The sequence below is a fragment of the Phyllopteryx taeniolatus genome, chromosome 17, assembly GCF_024500385.1.
Source record: "Phyllopteryx taeniolatus isolate TA_2022b chromosome 17, UOR_Ptae_1.2, whole genome shotgun sequence".
Lineage (NCBI taxonomy): Eukaryota > Metazoa > Chordata > Actinopteri > Syngnathiformes > Syngnathidae > Phyllopteryx > Phyllopteryx taeniolatus.
In genome coordinates, this window is record NC_084518.1 from 17,239,413 (window position 1) to 17,263,390 (window position 23,978).

Consider the following 23,978-nt stretch of genomic DNA (forward strand, 5'->3'; position numbering starts at 1 on the left):
CCCGCTGACTTGCAGGATCCTGTGGGAACAGACTGCATGATGATGCACATTAACGGCCCACAGGGAAAACACATTTTCCAAGCCGGACTGATGAGATGCTGGATTCTGCCAGAGAAACAAGGGGAAAATGACGCGATTTATCATATAATTAGCTATGCAAATGAATCCAAACAAGACAGAAAGATAGTTTTTATTAATCTACAGCTGGAAGCTGCAAAGTGGAACACAATCTGCTGTGTGACGCTGGTTGACTATCAAGATTTTTTTCCCCATAGGAAGTAATGGAAATAAAAATGGAATAAAAATCAAACCACTGTTAACGCTACAGGCAATCTTTTCATGCACATTTTAACCTTGCGAACTGCAATATCATACAATGTAAAAAGAAATAAATGAAACTTAAAGTTTCGTTTGAAATTTGTGTCAAATTGTGAAGTCCCTAAAAAAAAAAAAGTTGTGCGGTGTATTTTTACTTAAAATTTCTGACCTTGTTATTATACATAAAATAGAGTCAAAAGATTTAAAAACAGCGGCTCCTTGAATTTCACTGGAACCTCTGAAATTAAAGACCCTCAAAAGTGGTACAATTTGGAGTTCAAACAACAACAAAAAGTGCCTCAAAAGTTAACACTTGCATAACACCCTTTAAAAATGTAAAAAAAAAAAAAAAAAAAAAAACCCACACATTTTGTTTGACTTTCTATTTTTCGCTGAAACTGATACAAATTATTAATTATTTTTATTCTCTATGAAAAATGACAATAATGACAATGTAATTATCTTACCATTCTTCTTCATTTGTCTCTGCATAACTGTATTACACTGCCTTCAGTGGCCAAGATGGGGACACCAGAAGGAGCCAGCACTATTGAATTGAATTGCAGCATCAAGTCATGATAAACAATATGTTTCATATTAATTTTAATAAGGATTTATTTTCTATTTAATTGTGTATTAATCTGTTTTTATAAAGTAAAATATTATCCAGGGCTAATTTTCCTTCGCATCCTTCCTTTCCATTTATTTTCACGACATGGAACAAATGTGGAAAAATTCCGGCTTCTAATGCCTCTCACAGTTGAAGTTTACGGTCAATTTAAACATAAAACAGTTGCTGGGCTGACTTCAATAAAGAATAATCATTTGGAGTGGTCTTTAATTACATTTCCATTCATTTCAATGGGGAAAAAGGATTTGAGATCGTGTGATTGAATTACGAACAAGAACATGGAACAAATTAAACTCGTATCTCAGGGCACCACTTTACTTTTACTTACCGGTAAGTACAATTTTTGGCTACTCTACACACTTCTGGTATCAGTTTAAGTAGAAAAAAATTACAAAGACAAACAAAACTTGGACGGTACGATTTTGTACAAGTGGCAAAAAAAAGTTTTGTTTGAATTTTCCGCCCAATGTTTTGTGTCAAACTCCGAATTGTACTACTTTTGAGGGATTTTGACTTTGAAGGTTCCACCGTAATTCAAGGAGCTGCTGTTTAGCACTCTTCTTGAATTTTCTGGCTAATAACAAGGTCAGAAATGCCATTTTGTGTCACTTTAAATAAAAATTGCTACCGTGTTGACAGGCGGGTTTGTTTTATGAGCGCTTTGACATTAAATCCACTTTTATCGAGCGAGACCGCATGTCAGAAACAGCCCGTTTGTTATTAAGCCGACTCATCTCTCCTTGCGTCACTCCGACGGTTTTTCTTTTAAATCCCGCAAACAAACGTCACTCACGGTGCGTTTTGCGTATCCCCATCCAAGCCGACCCCCCACCCCAAGTGCCCCTTCCCTCCTGGAGTTATTGGGAGCTGAGGTGGGTTAATGAGGCAGACAGACCGGATAATTCTCCTCGGTGAAGAACATCCGATGTTCCCTCAACATGCATAATGCAAGCCCCCCCTTCCGGAAGAAATTAAATGAAACATGAAGTGTCTCGATTTTGAACATGGAATTGTGCGATGTCTTAACAGAAACTTATTACGTGTTTTGTCAACGAGGGTGTTACACAAATCTCAATTACACAACCGCGTGACAAGGTATTACATGTGGTAACCGTCATGGAAAGCGGTAGTGGGAACGTATGAAGAGCAAATACCGGCATTTCTCGTGTATAATGTGCACCCATGTATAATACGCACACCCAAAGTTGACCCTTTAACAACCCTTCTACCTATGTATAATGCATTTTTAGAATGCATGATTTTGCTTCTACCCATATGATCAAAACATTAAGTTTTATCTGTATTTTGTTAGGTTTTTTTTCAAATAATTATTCTGAAGTTAAGCACACGTAATCGTTTTTTTTTAATTTACTTGCTCTTATTTTGAAATTAACAGCCCTACTTTTATTTAGTAAATTAGAAAACCACAGTTGTGCTCATATGTTTGATTACCCAGGCAGAATTTGTAAGATGGGTACAATTCTTTAAAGAAAACATGAAGGACCAGGCGAAACACATTTCATTTTATTTTAATGGAATTCAAATTAAACGGTCAAGCATTTCTGAAAAGCATTATCATTAAACAAAACATAACCATAAAGAAATTAATGATGATTGGTGTTCAGTCAGTCATATTTAAAAAAGCAATATTTCACAAATTTTGCCAGGGTATGTAAACTTAGGAGCACAACTGTACATATATTCAGTCATACCTTCCCCTTATTGGAATGAACGTGTAGGCTACACTTTTTTTATAACCACTAGGTGGCGGTGGCATTTTGGAATGAAAGTGTACACCTTTTTCATAACCACTAGATGGCAACATACATTTATAAAATGTGAGTTTTTTTCCATTTGCCCCTATACCTATCTATAATGCACACTATAGACATTTGACAATTTGATTATTTATTTTTCTGCCAATTTTTTACCTCTCCTCCCTACATTTCCAATCAGATTTAAAACAACGGTGCCCATTTGGATCCTCTTGCTAAGCAAAACAGCAGCACATAGCATTCATTCTCAGATGAATGATAGTGTGGAGTCTGACCGAGTTCCCTGCGCAGCATTATTGATGATTTTTACAATATGTAGAGACATGTGGTCGCTCCACAATGTAGTGTGCGTTCATGTTACGTTTCCAAAGAGCTACACCCCTTATTTGTTCCACCCAGCCAGCTTCATTCTGTTTCGTTATGTGGAGATAGTCGTCAGCATTCCAGTATACTCCCAATATGTGGTGGCTCCACAATGTTGTGTATGTCCATATTAATGTTCTGGGGAGCAGCATTACTTGTTTCTTCCACACAATCTGCCTCAGTTCTTGCTGTTTTGCTTCATTGAGACGCCCATCAGTGTTTCAGTAGACTTCAACGTGTGGTTGCTCCACAACATTGTGTGCATCTATGTTGGTTTTATGCCCCTACATTACATACATAATGTGTTCCAGTAAACTGACACATGGTAGAGCCACAATTTTGTGTCAATGTTCCAGCGAGCTACGCCACTGGTTCTTGCTGATTTATTATGTAGAGACACCTTTCAGTGCATTTGTAGACTCTGACATGTAGTTGCCCCACAATATTGTGTGTTTGTTCCACCCACTCTTCCTCAGTTCTTCTGGAGTAATAATTTCCAGTAGACGCTGACATATGGTCGATCAGCAATGTTGTGTGCATCCATGTAAATTTTTCAGGGAGCAACATAGGTTATTTGTTCTGCCCAGTCTACATTTTATTAACATATTTCTCAAAATGTGCACAGAAAATGCCCTCCCCTGAATAGATGCTAACCCCATCCTTCAATAGATGCTTTTCCCATCTGCAGTTAAATAAATAAACACAGTCCCGTATCCATATTGTTCTATCCTTCCAGTAACCTTGTCGCCACCCAAGCGTATAAGCTCGATAGCGCTGCACTGGAGTGCAAATAAGGGCCGTTGGTTCGTCTTGAAGAAGATAAATCACGAGCCCAAGCGGTGTTGCGCGCACTTGTTTAGCGGCTGTAATGAGGTCAGAGTTAGTGTTGTCTCGCTCCGATGGAGATTTACACAGAGATGAAGAGGTCCAGCTGTCTTCCAGCACTCCTGCCATGCCATGAAGACGCATGTACAATCCGGCAGCTTGGATTGGAGTGCTCGACGGTAGGTCGAGAATGCTGCAGGGGCTGGCTTCACAAGTGCAAGTGAGCACAAGTTTTGTATTGATTACCATTTGTTGGCCAGTTGGTCAGTTAGTAAGATAGAGTTAGGTAAGAAGTATGTTAGTTACTTGGTAGCTACGTGGCCCATTGGGTGAATCCATTCAGTTTTGGTACAGCATTAGGGTTGAGCGCAAGATCCAGTACATGGATCTGTGCGAAAAAAAGTCTGCTGTGAATGGCACTCGGCATCCTCATGAAGCACTGTCGTGGAACAGGCTAGACCAGCACTTCGTCATACTAACGCAATGGCAGTTACTTCCCTGACCTCAGTCTGTTGCGGAGGTGTTGGGGTGATTGAGGGAGGCAAAACTGAGTCTTTTCAACTATTGGAGGAAATAAGCTATTAGGATGTCAGTTAATCACCTTAGTTTGAACAGAACAGATGCTGGTTGATGTCCGGTTTCTTCCAATTTAGAGTAAATTATTAGGGCCATCCTTGAATCAGTTTATCATTATTCTTCCGATGAATTAGTCTCGCTTTTGGAGACATCAACATGCCCGAAAACCATCACCGCCATCCTGGTGAAAATATTTGTATTTTTAGGGGTCTCAAACGTGAGCCCCAAAAATTCACTCAGTAGTGCCCCCTGGAAAGGCAACCCCGACACCAGTATTAGACATGAAATTGGGTGGACATGTGTATCATATCAAGACGCACGAAAAAGTCTCAAGGGCCTATGCTCAAAATTGAACAGGGAGTTGCCCATTTTGTTTAGAGCCAGCCATTTATGTCAAATTCATTCAGTCGGACTCCCTGGAAAGTTAGAAAAATTCAGCCCCCGACACTAGATTCACCAATCCACACCAAATTTGGTGGACATGTCTATTATAACAGGACCCAAGAAAAAGTGTCATGGACCCATCTCCGAAATTGAAAAAGAAGTTGCCCATTTTGGTTTGAGGCAGCCATTTTGTGTGAATTCCTTCAGTAGGGCTCCCTAGACAGTTAGATACTGTATATTCAGTCCCCAACAATACAGTCACCATTTGACACCAAATAAGTGGACATGTCTCCCAAAACAAGACGCGTGAAAAAGTCGAAAGTACCCATGCCCAAATTTGAAAAGGAAATTTGCTATTTTGGTTTGAAACAGCCATTTCTGGCGAATTCCAGGGCTCGTGTTTTGGCAAACTCCTGCAGAGATCCTAGACAGGTGACACTAAACCTCAGCTTTTTGGGTTGTCCCATGTAATGTGGCTGGAGCATGGTGCCAAAGTTTGATGTCATTTCAAATGTATCTGCTCCATCCAATCGACGCCATCATGACGCCTCTCATGAGATATATTGACTTTCAAACTCTGGGTTTTTTGAGACAATATGGCACATTTTCTTCAATTGTCAACTGGACTTCAGAGGATCCATTGTATTCGTGGTGGGCTGTATCTGGCTGGAAGCTGCTTAAGTCCCTCTGTGCACCGCTCACCAGGCTGCACGTGGGCATCGCACATTGTTACGGAAACGCAGAAGGAAGAATTCTGCTTGGCCCACATCATCAGATGTACGATTTTCTTGCCGTCTGTGCCAGCGAGGAGGCTGCTTGGAATCGGCGAGCAATTAAACGCGGCGGATGAGCCAAGTCTTTGTCGTGTGCTTTTGCTTGAAGTACAAAACTCACAAGAGGAGGCTGAGCGAGACCAAAGGGAACAGGTGCTGCCTGGTGGAGTAAATAATGAGCGCAAGGAGGGACCACTCAAAGTCATTGATTACATGGATATGATGTTTTGTACAGTGGAACCTCCAAAGCCAAAAGTTATCAAATGTGGATTTTGAGCAAAGTTGTCGGGAAAGACTTTAACCATCATATAAATTTCAGACATGCCATAATGCGCTACTCCTAGTGAGTCCTCATTTCAGTCAGCATCAAGGGATTCAACTCAGTGTTTCTTTTTCTTTTATCTTTTTGTGACGACGTGTTAGAGAAGAATATCCTCAGGAAGTGAACATGAAGCAAGTTGACAATTTGATGTTTGAGAGCAAAAGACATCTTACGTGGCTGGTGTTTGTGCCCATTTGTGTCCATCCGTTTGTGCGGTTTGACAAGTTAGCTCAGGGGTGCACCAAGTATGCCCTGTGGGCTCTGTTTTTTTTTTATCCAGCGCACCAAACATTTAGACTTTATAAAAACATTATTTTTTTTTTAAACTACAGTTACACCATTTACGTAACCGACAGGAAGAGCCAGACGTTCTTGCTAGTTACAGTAGCACTACTGTCAGTGTCAACTGACGATGATGCAGTAGCGTGACATGATTGAATCTTTTCATATGAGTAATACATCTTCGTGAATACTCACCAACCATTAAAGCGGTCGAAAGGGTAAACAATGTTAAATGTTGATTAAAGGTCTCATCAATCACAGTAAAAGCCTTGAAACGATTCACTTGTTAGATAATAATCCTCAAAATGAATTTTAAGGATTTATCGATAGGAAATAAGAATTTTCAATTCACACTTTTTAGGAGATGATAAACACTAATATCTAAAATTTGAAGAAATTCGGTGTAGGGGTGGTATTATGTAAATAAGTGTGAATTGTTAGTGGAATTACACAGAGTCTTGGGGTGATAGTTTGGGGTATAAACCATCATATGGGCAATTATAACCATTTTTAGGGGTGGGCGGAGTCTCTTACTCTCGTTTTCTCGCTATCCTGTCCGTATCTTTCACAAATAGTGTCAGTTTACTGTACTTGTAAAAGTTCACACTAATAAGAGTAAACAAACTCTCATTTTAGGAAGTCACGGTTGTTTTTATGCCTGGGGAAATAGAACGCACGTTCTTGCACGAGGCCTGTGAACGTAACACGGTCTCTGGATTATTCATGGTCCCTTTGAATAATGCAAAGTGTTTACCTTCACCGACAGCGCATATTTCACAGTAACAACTGCGCCGTGTGTGCGTGTGGGAAGACTTGCCGCTCGTTTTCAAATGCCCAGGATTGGTGACGGGAACAAAGTAGTGCTCCCCTCTTCTCACAATTAGCGGCGTGGACGGGCACAAATTGGGTGCCCGCGCTCCTGTGAGCTCCCAGATGGCGTTTGCCTGTGACGTAGCCTTTAGCTTCAAACTTCCATCCTTGGACGCACACTGGCAACCGCACACACATATACAATATTGAGTCCCCATTGGTGCGACCCTGACGCTGAGGTACGGTGTTCAGGCATGACTTTCTCCTCATTATGCCTTCCATCTGCTTGTAGCCATGTTAATATGGAGATGGGATTTTTCAAGCCACCTTCAACCAATCCCTCACTTTCTTTGCTCTCTCTTTCTCTGTCTCTATTGCTCAATGTCTCTTCTTCTATCTCTCTATCTATCTATCTGTCTGTCCATCTAGCTAGCTAGCTATCTGTCATCTGTCCATCTTACTCAAACTCACTTATCTAGTTTTCTCTCTTCTCAATGTTTTGATCTCATTCTCTCCAGCTCTATCAATCTCTATCACTCTCTCCCTAGATCTATCTTTCCACCTATCACACTATCTCTCTCTCTTTCCCTCCATCTCAATCTCTCCCTTCTCTCTCTCTCTCTCTCTCTCTCTCTCTCTCTATATATATATATATATCTGTGTATCTCTGTCTGTCGTTCTCTTACTCCCTCAAACTTACTCCACGTAGCTCTCGCACTCTGTCGCTATCTTTTTATCTCTCTCTATCTGGCAGCAGTTTGGCAAATAATGAACAATTCATCAGAAAGGAAGCTTCAAACAGTTTAACGCCACTCCCAGTTGAAGATTAATGTCAAACTAAACATACATATATTTCTGTTGTGTATTTAAAAAAATACATACAGTAGCTTTGCCTTAGGACACTCTGCTTAGCTTAATGCTAACAAACAGTGAAACGCACCACTGACATTGACAGTCGCCATTTAGAAGCAACAGATACAGTATTTGAACATGAACGGTGAAGCAACACATGACAGATAATATACCAATACTCACAGGCATGTTTTCTTTATCCTCTACGAAAAATGACTATTACTACAGTATCTTACTCAGTCACTTAAAGTAGGAGTAGAAGAAGTAGTATTCTTCTTCATTTGTGTCTGCATGACTGTATTATACTGTCTCCCAGTGGCCAAGATAGGTACTCCAGAAGGAGCAGCACAATGAATTAAATTGCAGCATTAAATCATGATGCACAAATTGTTTAATTCTTTACATTCAATTTAATTCCGTTATTACGCTGGTTTTTTTAACTTTAGTGCACTATTATGGAGTGCACCAAACCCAAAGAAAAACCAAATAATAAAAAAAAAAAAAGAAACAAAAAATAATGCTGAGATACTCTACAGTCCAGATGCATTTTTTTAATCATTTGTTTGCTTTGCCAGGCCTAATGGGAATAGACCGGCCCCGGCTTCACAGTTGTTGGCTGTGGTACAAACAATCCATGTTAACATGTTTGAAAGGATACAATTGCATTCTTACCAAGTAGCAGAGTGATTGTCCCGAGCCATTTTTTCCTCATTGTTGTTGAAATGATGACCTTATTAGTGGAGCATGTTGGTTTTCCCCTTTTATTTGTTCTAATGAAAATCCATGCATGCTCAACACAGACAGATTCATTTTGAAAATATATTGAATTTACACACCAGGTGTTCCTCTCTCAGTGGAGGCTTACGTTAAGTTGTAAATAACCGCTCGCCCGGCATCTCTGTTACATTTCGTGTGCGCTTTTGGATGTTTTCTGCCTGTCTGAGCGGCTTTCAGCGCTTTCTAAAAATAGGGCAAATGTCTTTGTGGTGGTCGGCGTGAGCTAGCACAAAGCGCATGTGAGCTATGGTAGGTCATTGTGAATAATATCCCAGATGATATCAAGCGAGGGGCAATATTAGAGTTTACAGTGTGTCAAGGTTGCATTTATTTGCTTCTGACTGTGTGTTTTGGAAACCTGGATGTGAACAAATATAATGGACATTAATATTGTTCATTTCCAATGAAAATCCCCAAAAGAATTAGTTTCATCCCCAAAAAACAAAAACAAAGAAAAATCATTTAATAATTCTAATGAATACGTAACAAACATTTGGGGGTGATTGCTGTCCCCCAGCAGCGTAATTCTGTTTTTTTTCTAGGCCTATTAGATACAGTAATTACTTCTAAAACTAGATAGGAGCTATAAAAAATGGGACAACCGATAGTGAGATGTCTGTATGGTATTTTATCAAGTGCACCATCTAGTTTGGTCCAATCTGAGCCTACTTTATATTCTAATAGTGGGGTAAGCACTGTTATCGTCTATTGTGTTATCGGCTGACATCACACAGCTTTGGCACATGACTCTGTCTTTTACAAATGCTAGATAAACACCACCGATGCTTTCATGAATGGAAGCGGAGATGAGTGTGACGTAAATGAACGGGAAAGGAGGAAGGTTGACTCATGCGCCGAGGGCGGGTGTGAAGCGATGGAGTGAGGATATTAGCCGTCTTCAATGGGGCTCTATTTTGGATGCGAAGACGTAGTTCTTGTGTTGTGTCCTCATTTAGCCCTCAACCTGTCCGCCCTCTTTTCTTATTTTTCCCGGCTCCTGGCTTTCATTCATCTCACCTCTGTCCAAGTCGACAGCAGTACGTACGTGAGTAAGGAGAATACATGTGCCTGTCTGCTCCTCTCTGATGATCTCGAGACCAAGCTTGAGGAAGGCGCAGAGCGAGCCTGTGTATTTTTCCACTGAGCGCCGTACATGTGTGACACTGAGAGGATCTGACAGCGTCAGCCCAGAAAAAAAAAAAGAAGAACTGTTGTCCTCAGACCAAAAGTCCTCCCAGCTCTGGCACGGTTTAAGTGTGGCTGGGTGGACTCGCTGTCTCAAAAATCAGTGAAGCAGAGTGAACTTTATCCTTCCAAACATCCTGTCCCGGGATGACACAACGCATGCATGCACAAGTGTGTATGTAATATATGTGCGCTCCCACGTGTCCCTTTGTTTTACCTTATCAACAGTACTCTTGAATGAATAGGAAGCTGAGACCTCATTCTGCAGATCTTTCCTAGGCCTTTAGGCTGACATACAGCTCCAAGTCTGTAACGTTGGGTGACACCCAAAGCTTTGGTTAGTGTAAGGGAAATGACTGCTTTAGTAGCATTAAGTCGGTAGGTTTAACATTATGTGAGACCAAAAACTTTTATAGCATTCTTTGAGACCCAATGTTTTGATAGTGTTTGGTGAGACTGAAGACTTTTGAAGTGTTAGGTGACACTGAAGACTTTGCTAGTAACAGGTGAGACTGAAAACTTTGATTGCGTTACGTTACACTGAGGACATTGGTAGGGATATGTGAGTCGGTGGTTTTGGTAGCTAAAGTTTTGGTTGCAGTAGGTCAGACAGAAGATTGGTAGCCGGGAAGCATTATGCGAGGCCCGATGTTTTGGTCTTGTTTGGTGAGACAGAAGTCTTTGGTAATGTTAGGTGAGACTGAAGATTTCGGTCGTGTTATGTGAGACAGAAGATTTTGACTGTGTTAGGTAGGATTGAAGGCTTTGGTAATGTTAGCTGAGACTGAAGGCTGGTACCGTTAGGACAGACTGAAGACATTTGTAGCATTAGGTGAGACCCAAAGTTTTGGTAATGTTAGGTGAGACTGATGTTTGTGTTACATGGCATTGAAGACTTAAGTTGCATAAGGCCAGAGACTCTGGTAGGATAATAACGTGAGACTAAATAATTGGGTAGCTTTGGGGAGATTGAAGGCTTTGGTAGCATTAGAAAACACCAAAGGCTACAGCCGCATAAGAGGAAACCAAACACTTTGGTAGCGTTCATTGAAAATGAAGGCTTTGACAGTATTATGTGAGACACAGTTTTGGTAGTGTTTGGTGAGTCTGTAGACCTACGTAGCATTAGGTGACACTGAAGGCTTTTGTAGCATTTTATCAGACCCCAAGTTTTTGTACTGATACATGAGACTTTGGTAGCATAAGGTGAAAGTGAAGACTTTGGTAGCATTTTTTTAAACTTTGGGCTTTACTCAGACCTATGGCTTTGGTGCTGATATGTGAGCTTTTGGTAGCAGTACGTCAGACTGAAGACTTTGGTTGCGTTAGGTGAGACAGGCCGCTTTGTCAGCAGTTTGTAAGACTGAAGGTTTTGGTAGCCTGAGGTAAGACTGAAGATTTTGGTAGCTTTAGGTGAGACTGAAGACTGAGGTAGCTTATGATGAGACCAAATGATTTGGTATCGTTTGGTGAGTGTCCTTGGGGTAGACAAAAGGCTTTAATGGCATTTGGCGGAGAGGGTTCCATAGGTTTTCTCCAAAACTGAACCCTTATTGGATAAAAGGATCCCACTTTAGTTTTAGGGTTTACTTTAGGCTGTGGAATTCTGCTACCTAGATGGGATGCAGGAGTAGAGAAGTGTCTAGGCAGATCTTGGACATAATCTGCCCATAGCCACAACTCACAACAAGTAAGTCAACGCACAGACTGGCTAAAACATTAGCCACTTAACAGCCAGCCAACTCCAAACTCTGATTCGCTGACACCTACGTCACTCACCAAGATAGGCCCCACCTTTTAAGGCCATACACACTCAGTCACAGATACTACAGTGGAACATGAGGATGAGGACCCCGATTAGATGAAAATATTGCCAGCGCCTTTTGGTCCAATTACTTGAATAATCGATGGGCTAATCGGTGCAATACTTGATTCTAAAAATATTTGATAGCTGCAGCCCTAAATACCACAGGAGACTTTACCTCTCTCTATTTAGGTCTTATTTTTTTTATTTTTTATTTTTTTTTTTTGGCGTCGTCATCCGTGGAGGGTGAAAAAAGTAATGAGCCTACATTAACAAAGTAAGGAGTAAAACTAAAAAGTCTTCCGAAAAATAAATATTCCAGTAAAGTACAGACACCTGAAGAATCTACTTATTTCCAGTAACAAAGTATTTGTAGTCTGTTACTTGCCACCACTGTGTCGCTCTGATTCGACTGCTACTGTGAGGTTAGCTGTGGCTGTCTGCTGTCAACTTAGCCGGCGTGATGTTTAAGCAGGGGAGTCTGGAAGTCCATTCCGATAATATGTATGTTACTTCCCAATAAATTTCCCATGCTCTTCTCCCTCTTATGGTTATCTCATGTTTTATGGATGCTAAGTGGTTACAAGTAGTTTGGTTCACGCTTCCCTCGGCGACGGCACTTAAAATATTCATTTTTAAGGCGCTCCCGGCAATCCCCTTCGAGGTTCTCCGCTACATTATTAGCACTGATATTTGTTGTGTTTTGATGTCTGGCGACATAAATGTGTTTCAGCTCCAGCGGATTCCGTCGTGGTTGCGGCAACAGGCCCGGGGTGCTGCTGCTGGTGTCTGCATACATTCATAACAAACTATATTTTACCGTTTTGTCGAATGCCTCCCCCGCCAACAGGCTCATATAGGCGGCGGGTAACCGCACTTAGTGTAATTGTGTTGCTCCACTTCAGTTCTGATTTTATGCAACACTCTGCCAATAGTCTCCCCGTATGATGGATGTGAGGCATTTTGTTTGATTGAATTTATTTACTCAACTACGTGAATGTATTCAGGCATCGCTTGGTGTTTTAATAGCCGAATACATTTTGGGAAGAGGATTGTACTCCAGCATTGGCCTTAGAACGAGCAATGATTAAGTATTGACTCAATAGGCAGTAGGTGGTGTCATGTATGAGATATTTAATTTTTTACAGAAGGTAGGAGAAAAAATAGTTTTACAGCAAAGTGTTTCATTAAGAAAACACCCCATAAACAATTGTTTATTAGACACTTTTATCACCAGAAATGTAAATCTGTTACTTTGCAGTCACTGGAGGACGTACGTTTAATGTTTTGAAATCAGCTTGTTAACAGTCGGTAGCAACGCTCATGATGTCATTATAGTATTGTGATTTATTTTTTATTTTTTATTACCACATATTTATTTATTGTACGTACAGCAGCATTGATGCTAGTTTCATTAGCCTGTCTATGGTGTTTCCCATTATGTGTTAGCTTCGTAAGTTGTGTATTTATGTTAAGTTGTATGTTTGTTTTTTTTTGTGCGACATTTTTGCGTGATGGTGTGCTGTGAGATTTTTCTATTGTAAAGTATGTGCCTTGTCTCATCAATAAAAGTCAGTAAACACTACACTCGTCCACCGTGCGGCCCTTAAAAGTCTATTTTACACAATATGCCCCCCTTTAAAAATGTGCCTTGCTGCATTTCTCCATAATAGTCCTTTTTATTTTGCGTTAAAATCCCCTTTAACTTGACATGAATTGTAATATACGGGTAACATTGCTTAATGTTATTCCAAATACAGTAAATGCGTAGTGGCTACCTCTCCGTCATCTATAGTTGAGTAAATCAATGCCCCCGGCCACTGTTTGCATATAGTAGCATTCGCCATTTCCTTATTCACTCTGCTCTCGTTTTAACACCACACTGACGGAGAAGTGCAGTTTAATTAGAGAGGAGCGAAGCCATATAATGTTATCACCGCGTACAGTGTAAAAGAAAGAAGAAGAAGTGTAAAAGGCGATTGTTAATGCTTTTCAGCATGCAGTGTCAGGCTGGCTAATTCCAAGACAGCCCCGTGTGGAAATGATGAGTGCGCTTGCCTGCCCCCGGCCATCACTTTGAAAGCCGAGGCACGCTGGGGGACAAACATCGAGCTTGACAGAAGTGCACCATACACGTGTGCGTGTGCGTGTGTGTGTGTCTTCATACAATGCGTGTGTGTGTGTGTGTGCAGTCATGTTCTTTCAGTGGCCCTCATGCATTATGGGAAAATGTGTTGCCATGATGTCCAGTGGGACTCCCCCGCCTCTTTTGGATCTTCTTCGTTATTTCCCCTCTATGTGCGTATGTGTGTGATGCCCAACATAAATGAATGTGCACAAGAGCGGACATGCGTGCACTTGAGTGCACACGTGCTTTATTCAAGCTGACACACACACACGCACCATATAAATGCACATGCAGAGATGTATCATACACTGTGTGTCTGCAGGCGTCACTCAACCAGATGTGTTGTTTCAAATGAGGACATCACGCCCTCTGTCCTGTTGCTTCTAATGCTGTTCGCAAAGATTTGACTCCAATGACATACAATGAAAGCTTCTGAGGTTGAGTTGATCAAAGGCTGCTGGGTGACTTCTGATTTTTGTTCATATTGGGAAATTGTTCCCATGGGAAAATCATGAACATTGAAACCACCACCCAAATGTTCATGGGTCAGTGTGACCCGCTTCCTGTTTAGTCATAAATAAATCAAGACGTTACATTGAAAACATGTTTGAAAGAAAAGTTGCATGTTTAGTCATAAACTTTTGGGAAAATATGTTTTTTTGTTTTTTTTTGATATTTGAAAACATTACAACATGCTGCAAGTTTATCCATGAATAATAAAATCATGTTTTTTTTTTTTTAGATAAAAACTTTAGGATGGGTCAATGTGAACAACTTCACATTTAAGTCCTCCAAAAAATATTTTAAAATACATTCTTCATCATTGAAAAACATAAGATCGGTAAAAAAAAAATGGGCCTTAAAAATACACAATAACTTTAGAATGGCCTGCTGCATGTTTAGTCATGAATTAAAAAATATATATTAATTGTAAAAAATAAATCATTACAAAATACTGTATCTAATTAAACAGGAAAATAGAAAATGGGGCTTTTTGTCCTGATTGTTATGAACTTTACAATGGGTCAGTGTGACCTGCTGCATGTCATAGTCATACATTTGGAAGAACAATTTGAATAAATGTTTTAAACATTTTTTAAAAAATGATATTCCTTTAGATATTTATGAATCAATTAAATCCACAACATAATTAGTTAGTAAGTTAGTACTTGAACACTCTTGTCTTACCGGTGTGGAAATAGGTTAACTGCTTGTAACATCAAGATATTAAGTTGTTAAGTGTCTTAGTATTAAGAAAAGCACCATTCTAATTTGATACACTGTTACTATTATGATTGTTATTTTTAGCAGTAGTTCATTAAACCCACTCAGGTATTATTCTTGTCATAGAAGTGTAGTCATATTTGGGTAGTGCTGGCTTCCTTTTCATGGTTCCCACAAGGGGGGCAGCATTGATTTTTAAAGCCCGCAGGAACCTACACAAAGGGACTTTTTCTTTCCGTGCTTTATTTTCCCTCCCGCTGCTCCGTTGTCGTTGGGTCGATCGAGATGTTTTTCTGCGGTTGATCTCGTGATGCGAATTGATGTTATTAAACGCCTCTAAACGCACATTTTTAGCCATTAGATCTCACTCGACCAATCCAGGGTGTACCACGCCTCTCGCCCAAAAGTCAGCTGGAATAGGCTGTAGGTTTTATGATCCCGGAACAGATGCAATTGACTTTACATCAGAGGCGATTCTAGGATCAGAGGTTGAGACGGGCAGGGATTTATTTTAGGGGCTATAAACACCTTCGCCAGTCAATAAGCTATTCAGTAGCACCATGGATTGAATATTGCCACGTGTACGTGATAACTAATTTTTCTCAATTCAATTCAAACAGAGGACAGTGGTACTGTTTGATCACCTGAAACATTTCCTATAGCGTAAAAAACAAACTGAGCTAACACCACCCAAACAACATAAACAGTTAGCTACGATTAAAATGCAGTACAAAAACGAGGACTGGTATTGACATTAATGTGTTGGTATTGAGTTGTTGAAGTTAAAAGTGCCAAATGTCCTGGTTTGTTGGTAAAATATTACGTTACAACCAAGTACTGTGGTTCTACACTCTAGGTTGTTTAAAAACATCAGTTTTAAATGTTTGCAGTTGTTTTTTTTTTTTGTTTTTTTTTTGATCTGTCAAATTTTAGGGGTGCTGGGACTCAGCACACCCAAAAATGGGCTAGAAACGCCTCTGCTTCACGTCATTTCCTGTTTCCATATGAAAACTTTGTGTTCCAGTCTTGTTAAAATTAGTGAAAGAGCTTAAACAGTCAAAATGTGTGTGTGTGTGTGCGCGCCTGTGTGTGTGGTTACACAGATTTTCATGCTGCTTTTTGTTTGTGAAGACAGCCGCTGTTTTGTTTGGACGCGGCGGAGCAATCAGTTGCGAGAGCGCTCGGCGCCACGCTGGCCCTTTTGTCAATTTGGATGGGAAATGGGCGCAGACAAGTGCGATGTTTAGCATGTTTGTACACCGGCGGACCAATGTGTGTCGTGCGCTGTGTTTTCAAGCGGAATTATCACACAGCGAAACCTCAAAGGTGGAACATATTCAGTGAGGTATTTCCCCAGTTGGAATTAATGAAAGATATGGTATGTCAAACTGCTGCCGTTGTTAAACCTTTATTTACTGTACTTTGCGTGTGCGTGTGTGTGTGTGTGTGTGTGTGTGTGAGTCCAAATTTGCATGTGAGTGTGTCCATGTGTGTGTCCAAAATGGGCATAAGTGTGTGTATGTGTGCGCACATGTGTGTGAATCCAATTGAAAACATGTATGTGTGTCCAAGTATGCATGTGTGTGAGTCCCAATGTGCGTGTGTGAATCCAAATGTGTGAGTTATGAATGTTTGTGTCAGTCCAAATGGGTGTCAAAATGTGCGTGTCCAAATACGCACGTGTGTGAGTCCAGATGTCCGTGCGTTTCCTAATTGTGTGTGTGTTGAGATCAAGTGGAGCAGCGTTTGTCTACGCTCCAGCCGAAGCGCCGTCATAAACGTCATTTGCGTTTCCCGTCGCAGGAGGCTGTGAATCAAGTAAAATCCGCCAGATTGACTCTCTATCTCAACAAGTTCTTCGTAATAGTGGTTTGCGTTTCAGTGTCGGTGTGGAGATCCATATATTGACGGGGGACGGGGTCGGGCTATGTGGCCAGGATCTTATCCCCGACCTGGAGAGGATACCGCACCCTTTTTCCGACTGATTACCATGGTTTCAGATTTGGAGGCACCGATTCGCATCCAAACACACTGGGCTGCGAACCGCTCCAGTGAGAGTCGGCGATCGCCGCTCGATGGAGCCGACAGAACCACAACATCTGCAAAAAGCAGAGACGCAATACTGAGGTCACCAACCGGACCCCCTCAAGACCTCGGCTGCGCCTAATAATTCTGTCCATGAAGGTTACAGTATGAACAGAATCAGTGACAAAGGGCAGACTTGGCATAGTTCAACCCTCACCGGAAATGAATCAGCTCTGACACCGGTCGTACGGGGACCGAACAGCCTGTATTAAGGGGTCCGGCACCCCCCACAGGATTTCCCCGGGGACATGGTCGAACGCTTTCTCCAAGTCCACAAAGCACATGTAGACTGGTTGGGCCTGCTCCCATGCAGCCTCTTAAAAGGGGCGACCACCACTCCGATCTGCCAATACAGAGGTACTGTCGCCGATGTCCAGGCGATGTTGATAACAATTATTTTTTACTTGTTATTACTATATAGGACTCTAAATTGCCCATAGGTGTGAATGTGAATAGTTGTTCATCTGTATGTGCTTTGTAAATGCCTGTCAACCGTGGATGGATTTACATTTATTTTACTTTGAATGATTTGTTTATTCGATGCATTATAGCCCAGGTCTACACAATTCCACCCTGAGCACATGACAACAAAACAGTTAAGCCCTCCAAAGTTACGCGTGCGTGCGCGGATAAAAGCTTATCTCGCTTTTATCACACTTCAGTAGCAAATCAGCATAGCTTAGCTGGATGGTTTTTATAGACTACGCTTGATGAAGACAAAAAGGATCTTTTTTTTTTTTTTTTTTTTTTTACCCAGCAGAAATGACACGCTGAACTCCTGTTTGTGTGTCACACGCATGCAAGTCTGAAGCATTGATCAGCTGCTGCACAGTCTCTGTGTGTGTGTGTGTGTGTGTGAGTGTGTGACCTGTTTGTGCAGTGGAGTGTGAGGCCAACGGATGCGCTTTCAGGGTCACCGCTGGTGTGGGACTAAATGGACCAGTCCAGGATTTCGTGGGCACACCCACCCTTGACCGTCCTATCACGGGGTCACAACGGTGCGTGGCGTGTGATCCCACCATGACACTGATAGATCGTCCCCTATTGGCTTCTGTCTCTTTTGCACTGCGGCAAAGAAAAAAGAAAAAAGCTTCTCAAATCTCACATCTCAGAGTGATGAAAAGTCCACCCCTGATGTTTTAATCACAAAAATCAAAGGGCTGACACCAGTTTTTATTGAAGTTTGGCGCATGTGTATCATAACAGGACACCCAAATATGCCTCAAGGACGCATGCCTGAATTAGAACAGGGAGTCAGCCATTTTGGTTTGAAGTTTCATTGATGAACGGGAAATTCGGTGGCCGTGTGTATATCATAACAGGATGAAAGAAAAAGTCTCAAGGAGCCTTAAATTAAACATTGAGTCGGCCATTTTGGTTTAAAGCAGTCATTTTGGATGAATTTCAGGACTAAATCCTATTAGGCAATTCGCACCAAATCGAAATCCGATATCCTAGACACATAAGTGACACAAAATTGTGTGGCTTTTTTTTTTCTTCCCAAAGCCATCGAATGTGAGTGGCACTTGGGGTCAAATGTGACCATTTCAAAGATTTCCCATGAGAAAGGAAACACAAATGAAATTAGAACATTGTTTTTAACCTCACCCATACATGCAGTATTTGTATAGTATGTTAACTTATTATTCAATTTAGCGCTGTTTTATTACTTGTCCCTGCTGGAGGCGCCGCACCAGGAAGCTGACACGCGCTGTGAGTCTCCACAGCCGGACGCACCTTAACGTAATAAACAGTGTCAGTGTTTGAAATGAATGAACACCACTAGTGTGTGTGTGTGTGTGTGTGTGTGTGCGTGTGCGTGCGTGCGTGTGTGTGTGCACGCGTGTGAGGAGGACATCAGTGGGCTGTGTGGATTTTCAACCTTCTTTCTGCTCGAGTGGACCTGCTCTCGACCGCGACTCCACTGCTCCCGAGGGACGTCATCCCTCAATGTGGACACACACTCACACACACACACACACACACGCACACGTGCACACACGTTGGAGCCAATAGCAGCAATCGTTTAGCCACGAAAAGTGAAATTCTGCTAATTCTCTTAAAACGACAACTGGGAGTGGCAATAAACAGCTTGTGTATGAAATTGCTTACTATTTGCTGCTTGCTGTGAAGTTAGATGCCACCATTTCGCGCTCGGAAAAACAACGGCAGCAACAAAAAATCGGCCTAGCGACGGGGTTGAAAAACCCGCGTCACGTATAAGATGAGGTGCCACTGTAAAGTACAACTACTCACCCTTTGACATGCATAACGGGAAGGTGTTTGTAAAGGACTTTAGGGAACTTTGTTCAGTAGGTTTGCTAAAGGGGAGGATGCTCTTTATCTTCCCGTTGTGTTGTGCAATGCAATTATAGTACACAGGGACAGCCTTTCCATAATAAGATCTCCTTTAAGCAGTCCAGCAGTCATTTTACGTGAGAATTCAAATGTGCATGCTTTTGTGCCGATCTGATGTGTTTTGTTAATGGTGGGGAAATTTCTTGAGAAGAGCACCACTTCACAGATGAAAGTAGAAAAAGCATTGTGGGATTTTTGGGAGGGGGTTTGATCTGTATTGACTGTGTAGTGGCGTCCTTTAAAGGAACTTTAAAGTGGACAATGGTTTGTTGTTGTGTTGGCCACGATTGTTACTCTGCCTCGTTTGTTCTTGTTTTTGTTTTGTTTGTTTTTTATGCTGCTGGCAGGATAACTGCTCACAATTTGATAAATGAGACATTCATATTCATAAGATGTGGAAAAAGTACTCACATGCTGTACTTAACAGAAGTACAGATACTTAAAAAAGACTCGTAAGAGTAGAGGTACTGATGAAAAATAAAAGTACAAACTGAAATGTACAAAAGTAAAAAATGAAATTTTACTGTAATTATATCCTATACCGCTTTTGATAATTTAGCACAATGGGCTCGCTAGCTACCAGCTAATGTAGCAGTCCACAACTTCACTCAGTGCACAAACTCAAAATGCACTGCACAACAGTCACAGATTAAAAGTTCAAAATGACCAGATGAATCCTTGGAATGCTGTCTGAAATGCGCGCTACAGAGATGTGCTGATTGGTTGTGTGATGCAATGACAATTTGTAAGGCATTTTCCCCCTGAAAAAAAATTGAAATTCACATTTTACAAACTTTAATTCTTTCACTTCACCTATTAACACATCATTCTTCTGCCCCGCAGTTTGCTCCCAGTACTCCCGAGGTGTCTTCGCCATCTTCGGCCTCTACGACAAGCGGTCGGTGCACACGTTGACGTCCTTCTGCAGCGCCCTGCACATCTCCCTCATCACGCCCAGCTTCCCCACCGAGGGCGAGAGCCAGTTCACCCTGCAACTACGGCCGTCCATCCGGGGGGCTCTCTTGTCCCTGCTGGACCACTATGACTGGAACAAGTTCGTCTTTCTCTACGACACCGATCGGGGTTAGTTCCGCTGTGTTTTATTTCCCTTTTTTTTAACACTCCTGTATTTTGGAGCTCTAACATACCCCAAAGCTCCCCAAAGTTGGTGGGGACTTGTATCCCGATGAAAACAATGTGTTTTTGTGGTCTCAGACCACTAAAACTCATCCCCTGGACAGTTAAAAACCAATGGCTGCCAACACCAGTTTCACCAAATGACGTAAACTTTAATAGCGAAGGTAATCATTAGTAGACCCACAAAAAACTTTCAAGCACCTATGCCTGAAAAGAAACAGGAAGTCTGCCAATTTGGTTTGTGCCAGACATTTTTCGATCATTTTGACCATTTAAAAGGGACATACCGTAATTTCTCGTATATAACGCCCACCCATGTATAATACGCACCCCCAAAGTTGACTTCAAAATTCTGGAAAACCCTACTACCTATGTATAATGCATTTTTACAACGCATGATTTTGCTTCTACCCATATGATCAAAACATGAAGTGTCTGTATTTTGTTAGTTTTTTTCAAATAATTGGATAAGTCATGGTCTAAGTGTGGCTAAATGTCCTCTGTCCATTCACTCAAACACTTCTGTATTGGAATGGTTGGGAAAATCCAAAAGAGGGTCAGTTTTCTCTTCAGTTTTAAAAAGGGGTTATTGAACCACAAACAATCCGACCGGATTGCTGCAAATGGCGTCATTGCTGTCGGTAGACCGCCATCTGATTAATACTTGCTCATTTCCTGTATGGCCTCTGCCCCTGAAATTGCAAACACCGCGGCGTAAAATAATGGTGGTGCTTTGTCCGCAACATGCCGCGGGGAGGAGAAGGCCGATCAATATCGCAGTGCATCTCCTGGTCCAAATGTTGCAGCTAGTGTTTTCCTCCACGCTCCGACACCTGAAGTAACTTCCGCGGTTTCCTGTTCTGCCTTTCGGGGGCTTTTCTTTCCCTTTTGATTGTCTCACTTCCAATCTTTTGCCTCTCCCGCACTTCATGTAGGTGCACCGGAGTGAGTCAATCGTGTCACATTTCCATTACAAGGACTGGATCACATCTCCATATCTCACTTTTGACATTTTCCAGAAGGCATTCAGGCCTTTTTGACTTCCTCTGCAGGACGGGGGGTGTTGGGATGGATTCCGCTGGCGGAACAGCCGGCGGCCAACATAAGGCCTGTGACGGTTTGGTCTGAGACGCAGAGGAGGCCCTACATGAGTTTGTCTTTAAATAAGTATATTTATAAAATATAAAATAATATTTTATTGATTTTAATTCATTTTTATAATAAAAAAAAATATTATTACTTGTATTATTTTATTGTTTATTATGTTTTAATTTTGAGCTTTTATTTTTTGTGTTAGTGTGTTGTGTGCTCTAGAAATGAAGTTCAGTTATTGTAAATAATAATATCATATTTGTTGAAATAAATCACAAATAAATGAAATAATAAACATTTTGACATATACTGTACATATAACGTGAATTTATGAATTGTCTTCAAAAATGCTTAACTGATTATAATGACACGAATCATAAATAATACCATTTTAAAATGACGTGAGTGTACTTTTTGAGGTGGTACTTAGGGTAAAACGTTTGAGAACCTCTTCTTTAGTGCTTTAGATGTCCACTAAGTTGAACGCGTTGTATTGACTCCAAAACGTCCTTGCAAGAAGTGGGGGAATTGACACCGGAAACCTTTGATCGATCAACAGCTACGTTTGGCAGCGTTTTGAGTGGGAGGAAGAAAAAAAAAGAAGCAACCGGAAGAGGGACACGAGAGCATATCGACATGAGAAGCATAAGTGACTGATGTCCAAAGTGATCCTTTTCTATTTGTCTTGTCCTTTTTACTGAGTCAGGGGCTGTCAATCAAAACTGGACACACACTTCAGAAATAGAATGGTGTTTGATGATGTATGTAGTGCCGTCGGATGTTATACTAGTACACAATCAGATCTTTTCTGGTGAAGACAAATTTGATCTTGACAGAGAAGACAAATTTATCTTAATTTCGTCTTTGCGCGCTTAGGTAGGTGCTGCTGTTTTGTTTAGCAAATGGGCTCCGTGGGATAATTTTACGACTTTGACTCGGTGTTTTGTTGTTTTTATATGGTTTTCAATTACTAATATTAAAAAGATTAAAGCCAATTTGTGTCACAGAACTCAAAACAGTGGCTGTGCAATTGACAAAAGTTAGAATGGTGACCCTGGAAGATTATTTGTATTTCAGCGGTGGACTTGAAGGGGGAAAAAAAAGATGTGCGAAAATAAGGAAGGAACGAGCATGTAACGAATGAGGACAGGTGAGTTGGGCTTTAAACAAAATCATTTTTCTTCCTCGGCTCGCGGCTGCTTGTTCATGTTTGTGATGAATGGCTTTTTTTCCAAAGCGTAATATTCCCTATCTGCCATCTAAAAGTACTCAATGGAAGCAGAAGGCCACAAACACAAGCAGCCCATGCAGATTTGGGATTGGAGCTAAGTGAAGCCGCGCGCTCACCTGTGGCCCATCGACGTTGATTTCCCACCCCGAGGCTGCACATTTATCAGCCGGTAATCAGGTGGCCCGCCACACCGAGCACTCTTTCTCACCGTCTGAATGTGTGGGGGCATGATGGGTAATCTTGTCGAGACTTGCAACATGGTGCAGGCCAGGAGATGCCCACGTCTTGATATAGTATGATATAGTATTTATTAATTGCAGTGAACCCCCACCTATGTGATGTGCGGAACGAATTATGTTTATGCTGTGTGAGAGCAAACACAAGTTAGCGTGAGCATACGTAGTTTGTGAACCCCGGTAATATTTGTCTGAAAAATTTGTTTCTAATCAGTAGTAGCAGCGTTGTATTTGTAAACAGATGGTGGTTAGTGAACCGAGGTTTCATGAAGAGGTTCAACCTTCATTTAAACAAAACAAAAATTTGAAAAATTACAAAAGCTAACGCCAAACATAAACAGAACAGGACAATATTGTGGAGTGAGCATCTCTTGGAGTCTAATAGAACAATAATTGACGTTTTACGACATAACGTAAAATCATTACAATCACAATAGGACACTAAAATCTATCTGAGAGACTTTTAATGTCCTTGGCGGTGCTTCTCTTTTGGTTAGTAACTGTATTCAAGTTGCTCATCACTTTAATCTTTAATGTCCCTATCTGAGTAATGGCTAGTTGATTATACTTAATCATTTTTTTTTTCTCCTGATGGCAAATGTGAGGCATCTATTTGAGGGAGGTGTATACAGTATATGTCTGAAGTGCATGGGGTTGAACCGATTAGTCGACTAGTTGACTTTGCTACTCCGCATCGACATTTCACACTTAAAGTCAACTAACCGCTAATCATGTTTATGGAATATTGTCTTCCATTCGGACATAATCAGACATCAAATTTTGGCGCTAAAGTCGGAGTTTTCCTCCCCA

General features: G+C 41.2%; 1 protein-coding gene across 4 annotated transcripts in view; it reads left to right on the forward strand.

The window, feature by feature from the left end:
* The window catches only part of gria4b (glutamate receptor, ionotropic, AMPA 4b), an 89,842-nt gene that overhangs the window by 22,201 nt on the left and 43,663 nt on the right, over positions 1–23,978 (forward strand). For all 4 annotated transcript variants that reach the window (XR_009785295.1, XM_061752871.1, XM_061752873.1 and 1 more), the window contains exon 3: positions 20,316–20,555. Coding sequence is in view for 3 of the 4 variants with exons in the window: in XM_061752871.1 (XP_061608855.1) it covers positions 20,316–20,555 (240 nt within the window). In the remaining variant the exon portion in view is untranslated. The remainder of the gene's footprint in view (positions 1–20,315; positions 20,556–23,978) is intronic.